The sequence below is a fragment of the Erinaceus europaeus genome, unplaced genomic scaffold (assembly GCF_950295315.1).
Source record: "Erinaceus europaeus unplaced genomic scaffold, mEriEur2.1 scaffold_781, whole genome shotgun sequence".
NCBI classification, from domain to species: Eukaryota; Metazoa; Chordata; class Mammalia; order Eulipotyphla; family Erinaceidae; genus Erinaceus; species Erinaceus europaeus.
The window spans coordinates 14,731-31,820 of NW_026647854.1; the positions used below are offsets into that span (position 1 = coordinate 14,731).

At 46.3% G+C, this 17,090-nt stretch overlaps 1 protein-coding gene across 1 annotated transcript; it reads right to left on the minus strand.

Annotated features, from left to right (window-relative positions):
- Positions 1–8,113: 8,113 nt before the first annotated feature.
- LOC107522215 (mRNA-decapping enzyme 1B-like) lies at positions 8,114–15,562 on the minus strand. The gene is made up of 3 exons (XM_016185585.2): positions 15,361–15,562; positions 11,151–11,191; positions 8,114–8,387 (listed from the first exon to the last, which is right to left on the minus strand). The coding sequence occupies exons 1-3, from the start codon at positions 15,499–15,501 to the stop codon at positions 8,129–8,131; spliced, it is 441 nt and encodes a 146-aa protein (XP_016041071.1). The 5' UTR covers positions 15,502–15,562; the 3' UTR covers positions 8,114–8,128.
- Positions 15,563–17,090: the final 1,528 nt, after the last annotated feature.

Sequence of the window (17,090 nt, forward strand, 5' to 3'; positions counted from 1 at the left end):
TGCTCAGATTTGATTTATAATCAGGACTGAGTACACTGGTCTATCATTTTCCTTTTCAAAATGCTTGTCTTGCTTTGGCATCAAAGTAACGCTGCTGCCATAAGCTGAGTGGAAACGTAGAGCTGTATTATCTACTCTGTTAGTGTGTTAGAAAGCAGCATTAAAGCAGTCTGGGCGTAAAGTTTTCTTTGTTAGTGATTTTTTTAAATACAAATTCAATTATTTAAATAAAGGGAGCTATTCAAGTTATCCACTTTTCAAATATGTCTTAGCCAGTTGTGTTTTCAAAGATATTTGCTCAATTCACACGGGATGTGGACTGGAAGGAACTCACAGTGCTTCCTGCAGTGACTGGCAGGAGCTCAGTCTGCTTTGGCCTACAACGGTCTGCAGGGATCACATCTCATCCCCAACATCCTGCATGGGGGGGATCCATTTTATTTATTTTTTTAATTTTTCATTATCTCTGTAAATTTTTAATTTTTTATTTATCTTTATTGCTGGATAGAGACAGCCAGAAGTTGAGATGGAAGGGGAGACAGAGAGGGGGAGAGACAGAGAGACACCTGCAACACTGCTTCACCACTCATGAAGTGTCCCCACCGCACGAGGGGGCTGGGGCTCGAACCCAGATCCTTGCACGGGTCCTTGTGCTTAGTACTATGTGTGCTTGATTGAGTGTGCCACCGCCCGACTCCCTACTTATTTCTTATTGGATAGAGACAGAAATGGAGAAGGTAGGGGAGACAGAAAGGGGAGAGACACAGAGAGACCTCTGCATCCCTGCTTTACCACTCATGAAGCTTCCCCCTGCAGGTGGGGATGCGGGGCTTGAACCCAGGTCTTTGGGCACTGTAATCTGAGTGCTTAACCAGGTGGGCCACAGCCTGCCCCCCTCCTTGCTTACTTTCTATTTCTAAATTCAAAGAAAATGGATTCCAAAGTCTCCAAGTTGAACTGTAGGACTGTTCAGATCTGTCACTTTGCTCGCCAAGTTTTCCAGCTGTTTCTGGCACATGTGGATCATCTGGACACTCTGCTGGGCTGGCTCTCAGCACCATCAAACACAGCTCTTTGGCCCTCACATCTGTCTCTACGTTGCTATTTTTTTTTTTTTTGCCTCCAGGGTTATCACGGGGGCTCGGTGCCTGCACCACAAATTCACTACTCCTGGAGAACATTTTTTCCCTTTTGTTGCCCTGGTTGTTTTATCGTTGTAGTTATTATTATCACTGTTACTGATGCCGTTGTTGGATAGGACAGAGAGAAATGGAGAGAGGAGGGGAAGACAGAGAGGGGGAGAGAAAGAGACACCTGCAGACCTGCTTCACCACCTGTGAAGAGACTCCCCTACAGGTGGGGAGCTGGGGGGCTTGAACCAGGATCCTTACACCGGTCCTTGTACTTTGCGCCATGTGCGCTTAACCCACTGCACTACCACCCAACCCCCCCCCCCCACGTTGTTGTCTACTTTATCTGATATTATTACCAGTTTTCTTTGAGTAATTATTGGCATGACATATCTTTTACCACCCTTTTACCTGAAGTTTATCTCAACCATTTTCAAGTTCTTGTAGAGAGCTGAAAGTTGGGTCATAATTTTTTTTTGCCTCCAGGGTTATCAATATCACTGGGGCTCAGTGCTGGCACTATGAATCCACCGCTCCTAGAGGCTATTTTATCCATTTGATTGGATAGGACAGAGAGAAATTGAGAGGGGAGGGGAAGAGGGAGAGGGAGAGAGAAAAACAGACACCTGCAGAGAACGCCTGAGGTACTGCTTCACCTTTATGAAGCCTTCCCCCTACAGGTGGGGACTGGATCAAAGACTTGAACCCTAGACATTTGTGCATAGTGAGATGTGCTCAACAGCGTGGCCCTAAAGTTATAATTTTCCTATTTTGTTTTCGCTTCTATCACCTGAAGAATTTCTCTCAGCATTTATTTTATTCTTTACATATATTTATACTTATTATAATTGATTCCTTTCATATTTATTTCAAACATATGCATGATAGCCTCTGTCTCACAGATTCCTGACACCTGACTGGTTTGTTTGTTTGTTTACAAGAGCACTGCTCAGTTCTGGCTTATGGTGGAGGGGAACTGAACCAGGGACCTTGGAGCCTCAGGCAGTAAAGTCTATTTACATAACCATTATGCTATCTTCCCCACCCCTGAATTGGTATTTTAAAGTCTCTTTCTGTACATTCATTAAATGCTATAGTTTATACTGCCCTGTTGTCTTTTAGTTTAATGACTTTTCTTTCCTCTGTTGTAACCTTTACTTGTTACTAAGACTAGCCAGTGAATACTTTCTTATTCAGTTCCAACTTTTCCATTTGATGCTTTCAATACTTTTCTCTCTGCTAAGATTTCTCTTTTTTTAATTATTTTATTTTATTTATTTATTCCCTTTTATTGCCCTTGTTTTATTGTTGTAGACAGAGAGAAATGGGGAAGACAGAGAGGAGGAAAGAAAGACAGACATCTGCAGAACTGCTTCACCGCTTATGAAGTGACTCCACTACAGGTGGGGAGCCAGGGGCTTAAACCAGGATCCTTACTCTGGTCCTTGCTCTTTGCACCATGTAGGCTTAACCCGCTGCGCTACCACTCGACTCCCTCTGCTAAGATTTCTATGTTTCAGTTAATTCAAGAATATTAAGTTTGGGGGACAAGCAGTGGAATATCTGGTTAAGCAAAGACACAGCTTTGCTCAACAACCCAGGTTCAAGCCCCTGATCCCCACCTACAAGGAAACCTCCACAAGTGGTGAAGCAGGGCTGCAGGGGTCTCTCCCTTTGCCCTCTCAATTTCTCTCTGTCCTATCAAAGAAAAGGCACTGGGGCTCAGTGCCGGCACTACGAATCCATTGCTCCTGGAAGCCATTTTTCCATTTTATTGGACAGACCAGAGAGAAATTGAGAGGGATGGGGGAGATAGGAAGAGAGAAAGATAGACACCTACAGACCTGCTTCACAGCCTGTGAAGCTTCCCCTTTGCAGGTGAGGAGTGGGGGTTCAAACCTGGATCCTTGCAGGTCCTTGCACAGAGAAAATGGGGGTGGGGGGGACAGAGAGGGAGAGAGAAAGAGACACCTGCAGCCCTGCTTCACCGATTATGAAGTGTCCTCCCTGCAGATGGGGAGCCAGGGGCTCAAACCTGGACCCTTGCACTTGGCACTATGTGAACCAACTAGATGTGCTAGCGATCAGCCGCTCAAGAGATTTTTAACTGTGGTCTGGAATCTCGTCGTTAGATGGAGTGCATCCCTGCCCCTTGTCGGTTTCTCTCCTTTTTCCTCCACCATCACTTCAATAGCCTCAGGAGTGTGTATCTGACATCCTCCATCCTGAACCCACGAACAAACCACGTGGAAAAGGACCTGCCAGGATGCGGCTCTCTGAACAGTGAGCACTGTGGACACACCATTTCCTTGGCCCCTTGCTTTCAGAATTACATCCAGATCCTGCAAACATCAGTAACGGTGAAACTGTATCTCCTTCCAAACTGTCCAGGGTGCTAAGCTCACTATAAAACCATTCAAGAATAGTTTCAATAGCTTGATTTTTGCCTTGGTTAGTTTTTTTTTTTTTTCTTTTGAAATCCCATGCAATTAAGCAGCTCAAAAGGATGTTGTAGGCCATTAATGCTACCCCATAAAGTGCAAAAAAACTAAAAATTAAATAAAATTTAAAGAGTTCCATTCACTTTTCACATTCTACTTCTATAACACCAAGACATGTGATTGAAATACACCTGCCACTGTCTATAACATATACTAGCTTTTGTAACTTGTTCTCTTTTGTGAGGTAACCTTACTCTGGATCTCAGGGATATCTCCTTCCACTTGGGAAGTCACTCAGCTCCTATTTCTTCAGACAAGAATTCTGCTTGGGGGGTCAGGTGGTGGTATACACACTAAAGTGCACGTAATACTAAGCACAAGGGCCTGTGCACAAGGATCCCAGTTCGAGGTCCCCACTCCCCACCTGCAGGGTGGAAGTTTCACGAGTGGTGAAGCAGGGCTGCAGGTGTCTCTATGTCTCTCTCCCTCTCTATCTTCCCCTCCCCTCCAATTTCTCTGTCTCTATCCAATAAATGGGAAAAAATGGCCACAGGAGCAGTAGATTCGTAGTGCAGGTACTGAGCCCCAGAGATAACCCTGGAGAAAAATAATAATAATTCTGCTTGTGGGCTGGTCATGCAAGACTCTCATGTCTGAGGCTCTAAGGTCAAGTCCAGTACCACCATCAGCCAGAGCTGAGAAGTGTTCTGACATCTTTCTCTCCTTCACATTAAAATAAAATAAATATTAAAAACAAAACGATGATAATTCTGCTGGTATAGTGCATCTGCTCTGTCACGTGTGCAGTCCGGGTCCAAGTGCAGTCCCCACCACACAGAAGGAAGTCTTAGTGCTATGCTGTCTTCTACCTTCTCCCTCTGTCTCTCCTCAAAATGCCCAAGTCCCAGCAGTGACACGGATATAGCAGATGTAGTGCCACTGGGCCATCACCTCGGTGCTGGCAGTCCTGTGCACACTCTGAACCTGACAGGGAAGACTGCTAGGCTGTGCACTGCAAATCTAGCCCAATGTCTGTTACTATGGAGACGGAATTCCGACACAGCAGCTGTGTTCTCCAGAGCTCAGGCATGCAAGTGGCTTCAGAGAGGTGCTGCCATCACTCTCCCACTCTCTCTTTGCAGCTTTTAATTTCCTGTTTCTCACAGCTGGCAAGTTCTAGGGGTGGGATTGTTGTGGTGGGGCCACAGACCCGAGCCTCGTGCCGTACACCTCTCTCTCTCCCCCACTTACAGGTCAGTTACTGGGATGGGAGCGTCTTCCTCGAGTTGAGCTTTTGCCTCTTGTTGTGTTCAGCTGGCTACTGTGCATGTTTGCTCGTGAATTGCTGGGGCCTCGCAGTCAGTGCTTGGAGGAGATGAAGAGTCAGGTCATCTCTACTTGGCTATGATGACCTTGTCTCCTATATTAAATACTATGTATGATACATTTGGGAATGCACAGTTCTATAAATACCAACTGTATATGCCAAGATCTTATATAGTTGTAAAAATGGAAAGCACAACAGGTGGTTATAAAGAACAGTATAAAACAGTCAGACTAAGCCTGGATTTGTACTAGATTTTATCTTACATTCTCTTTGGTGACTGAAACATAACAGATATTTCCAATTCTTAAAAAAAAAAAAAAAAAAAAAAAGAGGAAGAAAGAAGGAAGGAAGAAAGGAAGGAAGGAAATTTACTTTTTAAAATTTTGGAGTGTACACTATCATAAATTTTTTTTTTTTTTTGAAAGATAAATCTTGACAAATACAGCATCTGTGTGATAGCTTTTCCACTGCTTGCACTTCTGGAGATATATATATTAGTTTAAATGCTGTTTCCATTACAAAATAGGGACTTTAGTGAATTATTTATTCCCATTAAGTTCAGTTTTCTTGCTTATGAAACAAGAGTAGCAGCAGTTCCAAGAAAAACTTCTGAAAACTGCATGACCCATATGAAAGGCTGTCATAGTACCTGGCTGCGAGGAAGTAAGCATTAACTGTTTATTAAATGGATCTTTGGCTCTGACTTTAATAACAACTGCCTGACTTCATTTTGTAGCCAAATCACAAAACTGATAACTAGTGATAAATATTGAGGGATGGAGAGAATGGTTTACCAGAGAGAGAGAGAGAGAAAGAGAGAGAGGAGAGAGAGAGAGAGAGAGAGAGATTACTAAGGAGCTACAAATGATAAACTCTACCCTCCAGCAAAGAAACAAGAATGCAAAATGAGCCATTTCTCTCCATTACTGTTTTTTTTTTTTTATTTACTTCACAAGGACCGTTGGTTAAGTCATGTTACACTTTAAATAGCTTTCAATATTTTCCCTATTATAAGAATGTCACTAGATCCTCTAAGTAACAGAATGACTACCTCCCATGACAACTTAATTATATGTGAGTGTAATAAATAAAGAAAGAGATCACTAAAATGACCACGTATTCCCTTCAAAACAGTCACGGGAAGTTAAGTCTTAGCAAAGCTTGTGTTTGCCATCAGTATAAAAACTACACTGAATGGGGTGCAAATGGCAGGTGGCTGGATTGAGACTCAGTCATTAGGTGGATATATTAATGGGTGAAGAAAACATAGCGATTTCGTTTTGTAGTCACTGGCGCTTTACTGCTCCAGTCTGACTTTTTCAGAGAGAAAGACACAGATGAAGGCCACCCCGGCGCTGAAGCTGCCCTCAGTGTGGAGCAGGCCGAGCTCAACGCGGGTCAGGCACCAGACAAACACGCACACGCCTCCAGTTAGCTACTCCTGCCTTCCCTGGGCCTGGAAAAACTTTTCTTTCTTTTTTTCATTGAGGGGGTTAATGTTTTATGTGCAGTCACTGATATATGCAGACAATTTCATTATGTGACAGGCCCCCCCTAGTTTTCTTCCTCTCCTCCATCCAACCCCCCCCCCCAGAGCCCTTTGCTCTGGTGCAATATCCCATGTCCAGTCCATGTTTCGCCCTGTGCTCTGCCTTCCTCCCCAGAGTCCTTCGCTTGGTGCTATAGGAAAATATTTCTTTTTTTTTAATATTTATTTTATTTATTCCCTTTTGTTGCCCTTGTTGTTTTATTGCTGTAGTTATTGACGTCGTTGTTGTTGGATAAGACAGAGAGAAATGGAGTGAGGAGGGGAAGAGAGAGAGGGGGAGAGAAAGACAGACACCTGCAGACCTGCTTCACCGCCTGTGAAACAACTCCCCTGCAGGAGGGGAGCTGGGGGCTCGAACCTGGATCCTTATGCTGGTTCTTGTGCTTTGCGCCGCCTGCGCTTAATCCGCTGTGCTACCGCCCAACTCCCAGGAAAATAATTCTTTTTTTTTTTTTAATATTTATTTATTCTCTTTTGTTGCCCTTGTTGTTTTATTGTTGTAGTTATTGATGTCATCCTTGTTGGATAGGACAGAGAGAAATGGAGAGAGGAGGGGAAGATAGAGAGGGGGAGAGAAGATAGACACCTGCAGAGCTGCTTCACCACCTGTGAAGCTACTCCCCTGCAGGTGGGGAGCCGGGGGCTTGAACCGGGATACCTGCGCCGGTCCTTGTGCTTTGCGCCACCTGCGCTTAACCCGCTGTGCTACCACCCTGCTCCCAGGAAAATATTTCTTAACTGCAAGGTTTTTATAAAAGTTATCAAAAAGACCCAGAGTATATGTGCATGCATGTTTATATTTTCATTAGTGTGCTTCTGTTTTCTGAGTGTGACTTTTCGTCAGTTTTTCTCTGGGCTGCCCAATAACTAGTCCAGAACAAGGGGACAGTTGAGACTGAAAGTGGGCAGAGTAAAATGAGATAGAATGTTACATGACTGCTACCTCATTTCTCATCTGATGAGAACCACGAAATCATCCAGTCTAGCTTCTGCATTACAAAGTGTTAAAAATTCTTAAGGACCCTAATTTTCTGAACTTTTTCCATTTACTATGCACTCAAGAGACAGCCCTTGTCGAAACCTTGACTTCAAGCATCTTAGCACGATGCTCAGTCAGAGAAGACACACAGGAAGCAGTGCCTCCAGCTGAGGAACTAATGCTGTGGTCCAAGGAATCAGCACTCCGTCTCTCTGTAGACCCCCCAGGCAAGAATGTGTTAGAATCTATAGTGGTCTGGGAGGTGGCGCAGCGGTTAAGGGACTAGACTCTCAAGCATGAGGTCCTGAGTTCAATCCCTGGCAGCACATGTACCAGACTAATGTCTGGTTCTTCCTCTCTCCTGTCATTTCTCATGAATCAATAAATAAAATTAAATTTTAAAAAAAAAGAATCTATAACCACTATCCCACTGCACTGTAGTACAGGGCTGGAGAAATAGCATAATGGTTATGCCTAAGGCTCCAGAGCCCCATGTTCAGTCCCCAGCACCACCATAAACCAGAGCTGTACAGTGCTCTGGTAGCGCTGTGTGAATCATCTTCTCTGCATCTCTCTTATATTAAAATAACTAGATATTTTTCTTTACATAGTACAACTACAGAAAAAACATGCATCCCACTTAATTCACAGTGTTGGCACCTAAGCTTTTCCCAAAAGTGAACTGGGCACCTATTTCCCAAGCTAAGCAGCACTGGCCCCACCCTGCTCCTTAAAGTCACTGATCGTCAGAACAAACACAAGCACCTGACCATTCATCAACTCGGGGCCACACGGCGGGAACAGAAGCACACCATGGATCAAGAAAAACTCACGCCTGGCGTTTCTGTAGAGGAGGAAAGGGTCTTGCAGCTGCAGGTCCAGGTCTTTAGTGATGGGCTCTGTCCTGTTCTCCATGCTCAGCCTGTTCATAATGGTGAAGCCGTGCTTGGGTGAGGCAGACCTAGAAAGCAGAGGCAGGGGAGGTGGATCAAAGACAAGTCCCTCAGGAGAACGGCCCCAGCTGGGTCGCTCAGTCCTTCCGCACTCCACGGAGGTGAGCGTGCAGTGTGTGACCTGCAGCAGGGCTTCCTCAGTGTTCCCGGCACGTTGTGCGGCTCAGACGCCTGGACTAGGCTCAGGTGTGAATTCAGCATGAAGCTCTTACCCTTCCTGTGGTGAGATTACTTATGATGTACACACACGTGATGCTTTGTCATACACATTGTAAATTTCTTTAAGGCAGAGATAGTAAATAAGGTAAAAAGCAAAAAACAATAAATAATAGGGGGCTGGGAAGTGGCGCACCCAGTTAAGCGCACGTAGTACTAAGCACAAGGATCCGGGTTCAAGCTCTCGGTTTCCCACCTGCAGGGGGGATGCTTCACAAGCAGTGAAGCAGGTCTGTAGGTCTCTCTCTCCCTCTCTCTCTCTTTCCCTCTCTCTCTTTCCCTATCTTCCCCTCCCTTCTTGATTTCTCTCTGTCCTGTCCAATAAAATGGGAAAAAAAGGCCTCCAGGAGCAGTGGATTTGTAGTGCTGGCAGTGAGCCCCATCAGTAACCCTGGAGGCAAATAATAATAACGGTAATAGTAATACTACTAATAATAAATTACTGGCAGGTACTAATAAAGCATCTTGATGGCCAGCAAGTTGTGCACGGGGTAGCAGGGACGCTTTCTCATGGGCAAACAGCCCAAGTCTCAGTCTGGTCCCCAGCACACTGGAAGCAGTTTCAGTGCTGGAGTACCTTTCCCTCTCTTCCTCACTCTCTCCTGGCTCAGAACAGGCAGACCCCAAGGAGAACAACAAAAGAACCGTGATCAGTAATAGAATGAACACCAAGAGGTCGGGGTGGTGGTGCACCTGGCTGAGCGCACACATTACAGTGCAGAAGGACCCTGGTTCAAGCCCTGTGTCCACAACTGCAGGGGGAAGCTTCACGAGCAGTAAAACAAAGCTGCAGCTAGTTCTTGGGTTGTGTGTGTGTGTGTGTGTGTGTGTGTGTGTGTGTGTGTGTGAATCTCTGTCTCTCTCTCCTGCCTGTCACGCCCTCCTCTCTTAACTTGTGTCTGGATGCAAAAATAAACAAATAGGGGCTGGGCTGTGGCACATCAGGTTAAGCGCACATAGTGCAAAGTACAAGGACCTATGCAAGAACCCAAGTTCGAGCCCCTAGCTCCCCACCTGCAGGAGGGACACTTCATGAGCAGTGAAGCAGGTCTGCAAATATCTCTCTTCCTGTCTCCCACTCTTCTCTCAATTCCACTCTGTTCTATCCAATTAAAAAAAAAATGGAAAAAATGGCCACCAGGAGCAGTGGATTTACAGTGCTTTCACTGAGCCCCAACAATAACCCTAGAGGAAAAATAAAGAAATAAATAAAGATATATTTTTAAAGAGTGTATATCACAATTAAATGCAGAAAATTCTCATGGAAAACATCAGCCCTGTCTGAAATTAAAAGCTGAAAAATCTCACAGAAAAATTACCTAACTCAGGCAAGAGAATATATAAGGAGACAGAATTCACTGTTTTAAATTATTTCTGCCAGGAGTCAGGCAGTAGTGCAGTGGGTTAAGCGTATGTGGTGCAAAGCGCAAGGACCGCCGTTAAGGATCCCCGTTCGAGCCCCTGGCTCCCCACCTGCAGGGGAAGTCGCTTCACAGGTGGTGTAGCAGGTCTGCAGGTGTCTCTCTTTCTCTCCCCCGTCTGTCTTCCCCTCCTCTCTCCATTTCTCTCTGTCCTATCCAACAACAACGACATCAAGAACTACAACAATAAAGCAACAAGGGCAACAAAAGGGAATAAATAAATTTTTAAAAATTATTTCTGCCATTCTCGTTACTAGTACTTTCACAGAGGTTTGCAGAGCTCTGAGGTCCAGGGGTATAGTCTCATAGCCCTGTGTGTACATGAAAGTCACCCACCCCACCTCCAGCATCCTCTGAGACGATCTGGCCATTTTCTAATTTGTGCCAGTCCATCTGTTGGTTGCCTACGCTCCACATCTGTGCAAAAGCAGCCAGAAACTGTCTCAAACCCACTCACTGCCCGCAGTCCAGTCAGCTCCAGCTCCCTAAGTGATATGGTCTCACACTCTCCTTTGAACTGCACTACACTGCACTGCACTTCACAAAATACAAGGTAGTTTGAGAGCTCAGACTTGGTGGAAAGCACATTTTTTCCCAATAACTATGTTTTTATTTATTATTGGTTAAAAACAGAGAGACATTGAGACAGAGAGGGAGAGAGACAGAGAGACCCCTGCAGCTCTGCTTCACCACTCATGAAGCTTTCCCCCTGCAGATGGGGACAGGGGCTCAAACCCGGGTCCTTGTGCGCTATGATGTGAGCACTTAGCCAGGAACACCACCGCCTGGCCTCTATAAAATCATTTCACAACTATTGACTGACACCTTGCCGATGCACTATACCTAAGAACTTTGTAGCATTTGCCTGAATTAAGTACGAACTATGTTGTCTAATAGGGCTAAAAAGTTTAAGTAAGCTCACCTATATTGAAGTTTAAAATACATTCTAAAAGAAAACGTGTCACATGAGGCCAGGTGACATTGTGTAACATTCTCTTCCTGACACCATCTAGAACTTCAGACTAAGATTCAGTTATGTTATTCCCTCTGAAATAAAACTTCATTGGAAGAGTGAGATGACTAAGCTAAAATAGTCTTGCAGAAATCACCAGTTTCTCTATCAAGTCTCCTTACCTTGTGTAAACAAATAAGGTTCCCTCCACGTCAGTCTTCTCCTAAGAAACAAAACACATAGAGCAAAATATGTATGTTTTCTTCACTAACAGCAAGCATTCGCAGAAAACAAACTTCTTACACGGGTTGGGGCATAAGACAAGGACTTATTCTGAAGGAAAACAGGGTTCCCAGCCTCACTGGGGCTCTGCACTCATTCTCTTCTAGTTATCTGGAAAATAAACCAACATAATCTCTCTCTGGCTGAAACCCTACAGAAAGGCAGTACTCCATGGATGTCACCAGATAAATCTGAGTGAGCGTGTCTGGGTTCCACTCTTTATTTCCTGATTCGTTTCCTCTTCCCATCTCCTGTCACTGAGGGGAGCAGGTGATAAACTGCTAGTAACTTTGATGAGTAGATAGAAAGAAGTTTTTTTTTTTTTTCTTTTTTTTTTTTTTCCTCCTCCAGGGTTATTGCTGGGCTCGGTGCCTGCACCATGAATCCACTGCTCCTGGAGGCCATTTTCTTTTTTTTTCCCCCTTTTGTTGCCCTTGTTGTAGCTTCGTTGTGGTTATTATTATTGCCCTTGTTGACGCAATTCGTTGTTGGATAGGACAGAGAGAAATGGAGAGAGGAGGGGAAGACAGAGAAGGGGAGAGAAAGATAGACACCTGCAGACCTGCTTCACCGCCTGTGAAGCGACTCCCCTGCAGGTGGGGAGCCGGGGGCTCGAACCGGGATCCTTACGCCGGTCCCTGCGCTTTGCGCCACATGCGCTTAACCCACTGCGCCACCGCCCGACCCCCTGAAAGAAGTTTTTTTAAAAAAAAAAAAAAAAAAGGCATAGTTTTCAGAGAGGTTAGCCAAGTACCTACTGGGTATGGAATATTTAGGGGAGAGAGAGAAAAAAAAAAAAAAAAACTTTATCAAGTTAGGGAAGAGGTTCACCTAGAAAAACTGGGGGATGGGATGATGAACTATGGGGGGGAGGCTCCCCAAGTGGGGTGCTTGCTGCAGGATCTCCTCTCTCTGTAGCATGTCTTATTGAATGAAAAAAAAATTAATATTAACAACAACAACAAAAAAAAACCTGTGGTCCTAGGCCTCTAGTCAGTGAAGCTGTACATACAAGTGGGCCTGCATGTGTACACACACATTTTGATGTTGAGGCAATAATAATAATAATAAAGACTTCACAGTGTTTTTTTTTTTTCTTTTTTGCTACTAGGCAAGTCTGATTTCAGCACCCTAGTTAGCCTCCCAATATTTTAGAACTAACAGGATCACCAAGATCATTCAGATTCTAAATATGGTGGAAACACATCCAAGAACAAAGGATTATAGCCAGTTGATTTTGTTTGTTTGTTTTTTATATTTATTTTTCTCTTTTGTTGCCATTATTTTACTGTTGTAATTGATGTCGCCATTGCTGGATAGGACAGAGAGAAATGTAGAGAGGAGAGGAAGACAAAGGGGAAGAGAAAGACACCTGCAGACGTGCTTCACCGCCTGTGAAGGGACTCCCCTGCAGGTGGGGGGCCAGGTCCTTGCACTTTGCGCCACATGCGCTTAACCCGCTGTGCTACCGCCCGACTCCCAGTTTTTGTTTTTGTTTTTAAAGCACATGACAGAATTGGGTATTTCAACATTCTCAAGTTTAATGTCAGTGATTCTTCTTGATCACCTGAGTTCAGTGAGTCTCAGCGTGACTGAGGGGAAGGGACAGGCAGGGCTATAGATGTCTCTCTTCCTCTCTATCTCGCCCTTCCCTCTCAAGTTCTGGCTGTCTATCTAATAAATAAGGATAATAAAATAAATAAATAATGTTGACAAAAAACAGAATAATATCTACTAAAGATATGGCCCGTTTCTCCTATTTTGCGTGGCTAGTAAGAGAACAGACCTAATTCCTTGCTCTAGTTCAATAAATTCCCCTTTACCTAGGCATCCAGACCAACTCAAGGCAAAACTGTCCTTTCCCATTTTAGGAGCTACTTCTTTACCTTGTTTTATTATTATTAATTTTTTTTATTTATTTTTTTAAGCAGAGCACTGCTAAGCTCTGGCTTAAGGCGGTGCAGGGGATTGAACCTGGGACTTTGGAGCCTCAGGCATGAGATGCTCTTTGCATAACCATTATGCTTTATACCCTCTGCCTCTTCTTAACCTTGTTATACAGATTTTTTTTTTTTTGCCTTCAGGGTTATCGTCTACACAAAAAAATCCACTGTTTCAGTGACCAATTTTTCCCATTGTTGTTGTTGGACAGGACAGAGAGAAATGAAGAGAGGAGGGGAAGACAAGGGGACAGAAAGAGAGACACCTGCAGACCTGCTTCACTGCCTATGAAGCGATTCCCCTGCAGGTGGGGAGCCAGGGGATCGAGCCTTGTGCGGGTCTTTGCGCTTCGCGCCATGTGCGCTTAACCTGCTGCGCTACCGCCTGACTCCCTACAGAATTCTTCTGATAGAGGTGAAAAGCCCCCTTGACGCCCCCCCCCCCAGGTAGGCTGTGTACATGAAAGTGGCGTCAGAAGCTATGAACTTGTTCACTATGAGCATTTCCCTCGCACAGATCTTAATTCTGTCCAGTGTCAAAGAAAGCACATTTTAAGGGGGCGGAGCAGTGGCACACACCCAGTTAAGTGCACATATTACCAAGTGCAAGGACCAAGGTTCAAGCCCCTGCTCCCCACCTGTAAGGGGTCCCCACTTGTGAGCAGTGACGCAGGTCTGCAGGTGTCTATCTTTCTCTCCCTTTCTGTCACCAGGTTCTCAATTTCTCTCTGCCCTACCCAATAAAAGTTAGAAAAAAAATTTGAGAGAGAGTACATATTAAAAAATGATCTCCAATCAGTTCACCCAAATTATTTCTTTTTTTTTTTCTTTTTTGCCTCCAGGATTATCACTGGGGCTCCATGCCAGTACTACCGATCAGATCCACTGCTCCTGGAGGCCTCCCCAACCCCCAATTCTACTGGATAGGACAGAGAGAAATAGAGAAAGGAGAGGAGACAGAGGGGAAAGAAAGACACCTGCAGACCTGCTTCACGCTTGTGAAGCTACTCCCCTGCAGGTGGGGAGCTGGGGGGCTCGAACCTGGGATCTTTGAGCTTTGTACCATATGCACTTAACCCACTGCACTACCAACCAGCCTCCTCTACTTTATTTTTATTTGACAAGACAGAGATAAATTGAGAGAGGAGGAGGAGGAGGGGATAGAGAGGGGGAGAGAAAGAGAGACACCTGCAAACCTGCTTCATCGCTTGTGAAGTGAACCCCCCTGCAGGTGGGGAGCCAGGGGCTCGAACTGGAATCCTTGCTCAGGCCTTGCACTTGGTACTATGTGCACTAACCCGGTATGCCACTGCCCGGCCCCAAGGTTCATTTCTTTATACCATTTGTAACTGATGTTAAAACAACAGGAAGACATGGTTGTAGAATGGAGTATCACTATTTGAGGCAGAATCCACTTTAAATAGGAAACAACAGCAACAGACATCTCTCTGCTCTCAAGCAGGTGGTGGGTCACAAAACCAATAGTAATGATTCCTGCAGCAGGGCTAGTTCCCGGGGCTCCTGCCGGCCCCAAGGGATAAGTAAATCAGGTCTCATCTCAGCCCTGCTGATGAAGCTGTGCTTGGAGAAGAGCACAAACAATTTGGCTGAAGTGAACTGGGACTTGGAACTCCGGGTTGCCCGGTGTGGCCCTAGCTTGAGGCCCCACCCCTCCTCCTCCCCAGGGAGAGGAACAAGCAGACAGACAGACTCCTCTGAGTGAGGGTGAGGGCCAGGGCACCTGTCTTCCCTTTCCTGGGACCCGCTTTCCCTCCCAAGCAGGGGTCCCCTCAACCAAGCTCATCTGCCCCTCTCCCAGCCTGTCTGTCTGTCCCCCCCCCCGCCCACATCTCACTGTCTCCTCCTTTCCCTTCCCTCAGCCTGTCTGTCCGCACCTGCAGCTTGTCTGTCCCCTCCTGTAGTCTGTCTGTCCCCTCTAGCAGCCAGTCTGTTCCCTCCTGCAGCTTATCTGTTCCCTCCAACAGCCTGTCTGTCCCCTCCAGCAGCCTGTCTTTCCCCACCTGCAGTCTGTCCCCTCCCTCAGCCTGTCCACTCCAGCAGCCAGTCTGTCCCCGCCCCCCTAAGCCTGTCTGTCTGTCTCCCCACCCCAACCCCAACAGGCTCCCCCCACCCCCGGGTTCCGGCGCCCCCGTCCCGCACCCACACGCACCCACTCGTTAGCGCGGGGGCCGAAGGTGTAAAGAGCCACCTGGCTAGCCACGTCCACGATGCGGCTGATGTAGGGGTCGTGGCGCTGCAGCGCCGCCAGGCTAATGTCGCGGCCCCTGCCCGCCCGACCCCCAGCCGCCATCTTCCCGCTGCGCCGACGTGCACGGAGCGCAGAGACCCTCTCAGCCGACCGCCGAGCGGGCGAGCGAGCCGCCTAGCAACCACACGCCCCGCCCAGGACAGAGGCCTAGCCAGTCGATGGCCGAAGGCCCGCGTTGCTAAGGGCGACAGCTAGGGCCCGCCCCTCGCTCCCACCCTGCATGCTGCTTTTTTTTTTTTGTCTTCTGCCCCCCCCCCCCAGTAACTTTTTTTTTTTTTTTTGAAACTACTAGAACCTCCACGGTGGAACTCTCAGATGTGTTTATTCTACGCCTGTTATGCTTTCCCGCTTACTCGCCTATTTAAGCTACAATATAAGCCACAAGCCACACTGACTGCAGAGAGTCAGCCTTCCGGCCCAGCTAATCCCTGAGGGCCTCTAGGTGCCCCGCAACACCCTGGGGCCCCTCAACCCTTCCAGGAGGTCCGCCGGTCGCACCCATGTTGGTGACACGGGTTCGGTTCCTGTGTCAGTTGTGCAGAAACCGCGTGGGGCTCAGGGCGGGTCCTGGCGGGAAATGGAAGATGCAGCCCCGGTCTAGAAGCCGGAGAGGGAGACACTGGTGTTAACAAAGTGAAACACTGAGGTGCGCTGTTTAAGTTCTGTACAGAAAAAGCAGCAAGTTTGCATATAGCAAAGTGCACAGTGCCCATCTCCCAGAAAACACTTCTTCCTCTTCTTCTCCCTTCTCTTCCCCTCCTCCTCCGCCTCCTCCCCTACTCTTCCTCTTCCTCCCCTCGTCTTTCTCCGCCTCTTCCTCCTCTCTTCCTCTTCCTCCTCTTCTTCCCCCTCCCCACCTCTCCCCCTCCTCCTCCCTCTCCCCCTCCCCCTTCTCTTCTTTTTCACCTGAAAGATAGACAAGCTGTTCATTCAGACCGGTAGTTGACAGATATTTTCTCCAAAATAAATTCATTGTACCTGCCACTTTCAGTAAAGCAAGGCAAAAGAATTGTTGTCACTGGTAATGTTTCAGCCTTGGTTTTTGAAAATAGTCACCACCGGGAACAATTTAAAAAGAGATGCTTGTGTAAGATCATTCGGAGCAAAGTGAGAATTTCAAAACTCTGAAAAAACCTGAGAATGCACCGACAGTTGGTCTCGCCCTCCTAATACAGCGAGTACAGGCAGGCTTTCTGGACAGAGAGAAATCATTCTACTAGCAGAGGAGAGGAGCTAATTACCTGAAAAGGAACCATTGTGATGCACACAGTGAACTCTGACTCTGTTTGTGGGACCAGTCCAGGCTGCAACTTGGAGTGAGTGTTTGTGCAGATAGGAAGGGCTGGGCATTACCTTGGTTCCTGCCTACAGCAGTTTGCAGCTGAGACAAGGGTGATCTTGATGCACTCACATCTCCACGACAAACCTGTCGGCTGGTTTTAAAAAAAAACTCTGTTTTCTCTCACGACTTCATTAAGTAGAGGGTGATCTATAAGGCTTGTTGTCAGAGGGTTACACTTTTACAAGCCCTCCCTCCGCACCAAATTGTTCAGTGTACCTCACACCCTTTTTTATTTTTAAATATTTTTATTATCTTTTTTATTTATTGGATAGAGATGGTCAGAAATGAA